Source organism: Harpia harpyja, chromosome 14, assembly GCF_026419915.1.
Source record: "Harpia harpyja isolate bHarHar1 chromosome 14, bHarHar1 primary haplotype, whole genome shotgun sequence".
Lineage (NCBI taxonomy): Eukaryota > Metazoa > Chordata > Aves > Accipitriformes > Accipitridae > Harpia > Harpia harpyja.
The window spans coordinates 9,211,763-9,217,762 of record NC_068953.1 but is presented as its reverse complement, the minus strand read 5'-3'; the positions used below and the strand labels follow the sequence as shown (position 1 = coordinate 9,217,762).

The following is a 6,000-nucleotide window of genomic DNA, read 5'->3' as shown; positions in this document are numbered from 1 at the left end:
GCCGGTGTCACCACAGTGGGCTTGCGGGCTCAGCCGAAGGGATGCCTGGAGCACATGAGCACCGTACGGTGTTCCCCTTCCCAGGGCCAAAGCAGGGAGATGGTGAGGGGAGCTGGGGTCTGCCTGATGCTGTTGCACAGCTGAAGGAATGAGATTTTCTCCCAAAATCTGGCTGCAAGCCACTGAGCCGTGGGGAGGATGGGCTGGAGGTGCCGGGGCCACATGGCACAGCTCCAGCGAGCAGCTGGGTCGCAGGGGAGACCTCATGCATTCATCCTGCTGTGCCACTGCTCTCCATCAGCCACCTTGAGTTGGGGGGGACAAGTCTGCCAGGGCCTGGGACCCTGCAGTGACACTGCCAGGACAGGCTGCCACCCCACCAGTCTCCCTCGCCGGCTGGGCCGGGAGCTCTTCCATGCAGGGAAGGGCTGGGAGGGATTTTCCAGTCCATAACTTTCCAGCCACGTGTTTTATGAGATGCAGGAGTCTTGCCATCAAATGCTTCCAAGCAACAGGAGGGCTGAGCATCAACCTTACAGCAACACACTCACAGCCTTGCGCCAGTGAGCAACCCTACAAAAACAAACCAGGTCACCCCAGCCAGCCCTAACCCAGCAAGGGGACATGCCAGGAGGGGTAATACTGGCAGCGGTGAAAACTGCCCTAAAGTGAGACGAATGCATGAAGAAAAGCTAAAGAAGTGAAGACCATGCATGGAAGATGGTTGCTTGGAGCTCACCTCTTCCCGTGGCTGCAACATCTGGGGCACAGAGACACGACGTTGCTTTTGCAGCTGCTGAGTGGCCCCCTCTCCCCTGGCCTCGGTCTGTGCCCGCCGGCAATTCCTTTTGGCTGCTGCAGCACATCCTCCTTTCTGCCTGCTCATTCGAACCCCGAGCAGCCCCCGTGCTCCCGCCGCCGCTTCCGATGCCTCAGTCCCTGGAGGGACATGCAGCTCCGTGCGTGGCCCAGCGGGGCAGAGAGCAGCCCAGGGGCTGGGGGGGGACTCGCTTCGGGCACCTCTGCCCTGCCAGCAGCATTGCCCCGGGGACCAGCCTCCTTCCCGGGAGCCCTCCCGGGCCCCATCCTGCCCCTCGCTTCCCAAGAACAGCCTGGGGACCGTCCAGCCCCCGCTGGCTCTTCCTGGGGGCACCGTGGGTGCAGACCCCACCGTGTCCATCCAACCCAGGTGCTCTCCTTGGGCTTTGTCCTCCCCCAGCTCTGCAGCCAAGGCAGGCACCGGCAGCCCCCCTGTGCCCCCCAACACAGCTCTGCCCAATAACTCCCACAGAAGGGCTGGGTGTCGCTTCCCTTTAATTTATCACTTGTCAGGGGGGAGGGTTAAAAAAAAAAAAATCAATAAATAAAACAACCTAGGATGCTTGAAGAGGATGAAAACCCTGAAACTGCAGTCTGCTGGTGGCTTGTCCCATTGCCAGAGGAGGGGAAGGGTGTCCCTGGTCCCCCTCACCCCACCACCCTGTCCCAGTGCCACCAGGTCCAGGTGGGTTCGGATGCAGTCGGACGATGCTCCTCAAGAAGAAAATGAAACCAAAGGTCAGGACATGGTCATTCACAGTTGACTGGCGGACGAAACAACCCCCAGAGTCTGACACCCCCGGCTCACCCGCCAGGAGGGACCTGTCCCACCTCCCTCGGCTATTGCAGAAGCTTTGAGAAAAAGCCACTCGTTGCACGTTGCATGTTGCAAACACAGGGGGGGACACACCAAGTCACAAGCAGTCCCTGCACAGAGCCACTTGTCCTTTGCGGTAGTCGCGGCAGGGGCAGAGCCGCCGGTACTTGGTGTTGTAGCCTGCGCAGCTGAAGAGCAGCGGCTCCTTCTGGAGGTAGCACTCGTGGACGTTCTCGGCCACCGCTGGGTAAAGATGGTTCATCTCGTACTCGGTGCTGTCACAGGTGATGCTGAGCCTGGGAACAAAGACAAAGGTGGGTCAGTTCAGGTGAGGAGGCTGCCTGGGGTTTCACTGAAGGGTTTTTAGTGCTGCTCTGTCCTTCCCAGGGAGGTTCCTTCGCCAAGTGTTGGGCCAAATCTTTGCTGGTTGCACCAGGAACCATAAGCGCTATGTTTGGCACCCCTTGGCTAGAGGTGAATGCTTGTCACCAGCCCAACACACCACGCAGGAAGGGGTGACCCTTGCAACTCAACCCTGCAGCCCAGAGACCACCCCAACTCTTGCGTGGGCCACGGATGACTCAGGAAATTAGGCACAAAAATCCACCCAAATCTTCTATATCCCCCCGCTGACCAACAGGTCTGTCCACTCTCCACGGTGTCCACACCGTGTTCCCACAGCAGCTAATGTCCCCTGGAAGGGCACATGAGTTCAACAGATGCCCATGTGTCCCCTGCTAGCCGGAATTAGCCAGCAAAACCAGGCTGGGCATCAGCAAACACCCTGAGGGGCAGCAGAAATGTCCAGTGCAGATCTCAGCATCCTTCTCCTCCCACCCGTGCCCGCATCTGCAGATGGAGCAGCAGCACTGGCATTGACCTCCCACCAATCCCTTTCAACTGGTGAGTCCCTGAGCCAGCTCATTTTAAGGTCTGGAGGGGGGCATGGAGGGGAGAGAGTGAAATCCAAGCCCCAGCTCTAATTTATCATGTAAAAATGTCACCGGGACTCACAGCGCCTGCCTGACCAGCATGACAGCAATGGTAATGCTCACATTTTAATTGCCCACAGAGCAGCACGGAGCCCAGTGGCAGATTTATACTCTATTAAAACTTCACTGCTGTGTGTTCAAAATGCAGTTTTATAGAGAAAGACATAAAAAAAGAGAGGAAGAGAGAGAGCATGGAGGAGGTGGAGAGGAATGGGGTGGGAGAGAGGCGGAAACGTGCCTGGAAAGGCTATCATTGCCTTCTGAAGTGTGAAGCTGATCAACGCCAACACGTGCTAGCAACGGGCTGCTCTGCAGGCAGCACCCTGCCTACATCGCCTTGGGCACAAAGGCACCTCAATGGGATTTCAGCAGGGAGGACACGAGGAAAATGGGTGCTGGGAATGGGGGGAGCAAAGGGAACATCATCTGGCTGATGGCCCCCACCACCACCTTGCTGAGAAGGTCACAACTCACTGGAGAAACACCTCCTTCTTGTTGAGGAACCTGAAGAAGGTGGGCTCACAGACCAGCCCGCGCTGCCGGCACGTCTCGGTGCAGGCGTGCCGGGTCTCCGACACCCACACCTGCAGCGAGTCCACGGGGGGCCAGGCATGGGGGTCCCGACTGGCACTGGGGGACCACACCAGGTGAGTGGCATTGGGGGACAGGGCCAGCGGGCTCGGAGGGCTTTGCATAGCAGGACTCTTGGCCTTGGGAGGCAGAGGAGGAGACGACGTGGTGCAGAAATCCTAGTGGGAGAGAAGACAATGGGTCAGTGGGCAGAGGGACAGGGTGAGATGTTGGGGATGGGGAAGGGAGGCTGCTGGTGGGACAGGAGGACACTTGGGCTGCTGAGTTTGCTCCTCAGGTTGAGGTCACCTGCATGCATAGATGGCATCTCCTGCTGTGGGAGATGAAGGCATCGGCCACCTCTTTTTCTCCCAATGCTGCCTTATTCTCTGCAGCAGAAAGGCCTTGACCCAGCCCCAGCATCCCGCACCACCTTCCACAAACCCCCCAGCATCTTTGGTTCATGACAACTCTCCCCCAGCCCCCATCTCCTGGTGCCCTCTGCAATTAGGCCACTGGCTGCACAGGGCTGGGACCTGGGGTCCCTCGCTGGGGAGCTGCATTGGGTCAGCAGTTGCTTGCCCAGAGGAAGATGGGAGAGCAGGGATGGTTCCCCAGGGAGAACAGAGATGGGTGGCCAGGAGAACAGGGATACTCCCCCAGGGAGAACAGGGATGCTCCCCAACCTGGTGCTGAATGTAGGCGTGAATCCGCTCCAGCATCCCCTCGCAGGTGTACTCGTAAGGCAGGTAAGGGTCCACCTGTGAAGGGGGAAGAGCAGAGCGCAGGCAGCAAGCGGGGACAGCCTTGCCCTCCCCCTGGGCCCGGTGACCTGGGACAGCAGTGCCCTGGGCAATGGCTTTCCCCACCTGCTGAAGCCCATGGCTCCTGTCTGTCCACCAAAGCAAGCAGGGCAGAAAACTAGGACTGAAAAAACTTCACAAGCAGTAAAGCGCTAGAGAAAGAGGGTGAAGGACTAATTTGGGTTCAAGCCATGTATTGGCGAAAATAAAGTCACCCTGTTCTATACTTTTCTTCATTTTTGATAGGTTATAAAATGAAAACAGTTTTCATACAATAGGTCACTTCTAATTAAACTATGAACTGTTTCAGCCCAAGAAACATTCTGCAGCTGCAGGCAAAGGCAGGAGTAATTTTAAAATACAGGGAAGGAATCAGGACTGGTAAAGATGCCAAGCTAATCCAGAGCAAGAGCATCCTGGGTGGTGCCCTAGGTCTGATCTAGCATCCTCTGTTCCTCTGCTCTTGTGTGCTCCAACCTCAGCACAGCTCTGCCTGCTCAGAGAGGAAGGTCCAGGCTTCGCTGCCCCGGCACTACGACCCACCAAACCAGTCCGTGAAAAGCCCAGGGCTGGGGCTCACTGTGCACAATACAGGAAAAAAAACAAACCTCTCTTTTCCCACTGCCACTTCACTGAGGGTTTGCTGCCCAGCGCAGATGGCTGTGATGGGGTGGAAGCTGGCGTCTCTCCCAGCCCCAGAGGCTCAGTGCTCCCTGCTGCCACCGGCATGGGCTGGGATGGAGCAGGGAGGCAGCAGCCGGCTGCACGCTGGGACGGAGCAAACATTGATGCCCATGTTGATGCCGATGCTGTCTCTGCACCCCCATGTTGATAACTGCTATTTATACAGAGCCAGCAGCGCTTAAACCACAGTGTATTTTTAGCGTGGGTTACGAAACGCTGCCAGTCTTCGGGAGATTTCTGCCTGCACTCACTTCCCAACATCACATCTCTCTGTCCCGAGTCACCCTCGGGTCCTGGCACAGGAAACCCCCTCCTCTCCACAGCAACTCAAACATCACATAGCATCCCCCAAATGAGGATGTCCCTGGCACAGCAGTGGCACAGGTTCCAGGGAAAGCAGGCAGAAGCAGGCAGACCGGGCTCACTGCCCTCCAGCGTGGCCATTGCCACAGGGTCAGCAGTGATTTTCCCCGTGGGAAAAGCATTGCCACGAGGGCTGTGTCACTGATGTACCCCTTTCCTCTGGAACAAATTATTTTTTAAGGAACTTTCTGTCCTGGGAAAACAGATTTTTCCACGCTCCCTTATTTTTCCAGAGAGATGTTACATGAGCTGCAGGACGTTGGTGTGTAGAAGGGGCTGGTGCTGGGACCCCCCTTTCCCCTGTGCATCTCTGCAGAGCTTCATGCAAAAGAAGGATTATAAGCAAAAACACCCCAAAGATAATTCATCTGGAAAACACTGTTTTGTCTATTTTCTGAGCTCCACACCTCCAAAATAGCTATCTCCTTTTGAAGTACCCGTCAAACCCAAGCTCAAAGGCTCAGTCTGCTGAGAAGATCCCTCTAAGCATCTCCCTGCCATAAATATCCCACCTGAGTTCTCAGCCAGGCTAGAAATCACAGCTGCTCCATCTAATTACAGATGTGCACGCTCATCAGGGCTGACACAATGACAGGCACCGATCTCGCCTCTGAATTGCTGATGGGCGCTCGGTTAACTGGGGCAGAGTCCTCCACAAAGCAAAACTGCCCATCTCAGTCACACAAAGCCTGAGCGGGGCTGGGTGCTGGGCGCTGCCTGGTACCGATTTGGGGGAGACAAAGCACCCCTTGCTCAGCATCACCAATGCTCAGTCTCACCCTACCACTGCTTTCATGGCTGCAATGCTGGGGAGCTTTTCCCAGGACCCCGTTAGGGCAGGCATGGTGTAGATATAATTCTGTAAAACAGCCTCTTTCCCCCAAAACACCGCCGTGGTACCTGGTGGGATGCAGCACATCCACAGTGGGATGGAAGCAGAAAACCTCCTTGT

The 6,000-nt window shown here is 56.5% G+C and overlaps 1 protein-coding gene across 3 annotated transcripts in view; it reads right to left on the bottom strand.

Moving 5' to 3' along the window:
- Window positions 1-1,297: 1,297 nt before the first annotated feature.
- Window positions 1,298-6,000, bottom strand: part of MGAT5B (alpha-1,6-mannosylglycoprotein 6-beta-N-acetylglucosaminyltransferase B) — a 70,670-nt gene continuing 65,967 nt past the window's right edge. For all 3 annotated transcript variants that reach the window (XM_052808199.1, XM_052808198.1, XM_052808200.1), the window contains 3 exons: window positions 3,885-3,959; window positions 3,103-3,377; window positions 1,298-1,932 (listed from right to left, as the gene is read on the bottom strand). In XM_052808199.1, coding sequence (XP_052664159.1) covers window positions 1,734-1,932; window positions 3,103-3,377; window positions 3,885-3,959 — 549 coding nt within the window. In that variant the 3' untranslated portion in view covers window positions 1,298-1,733. The remainder of the gene's footprint in view (window positions 1,933-3,102; window positions 3,378-3,884; window positions 3,960-6,000) is intronic.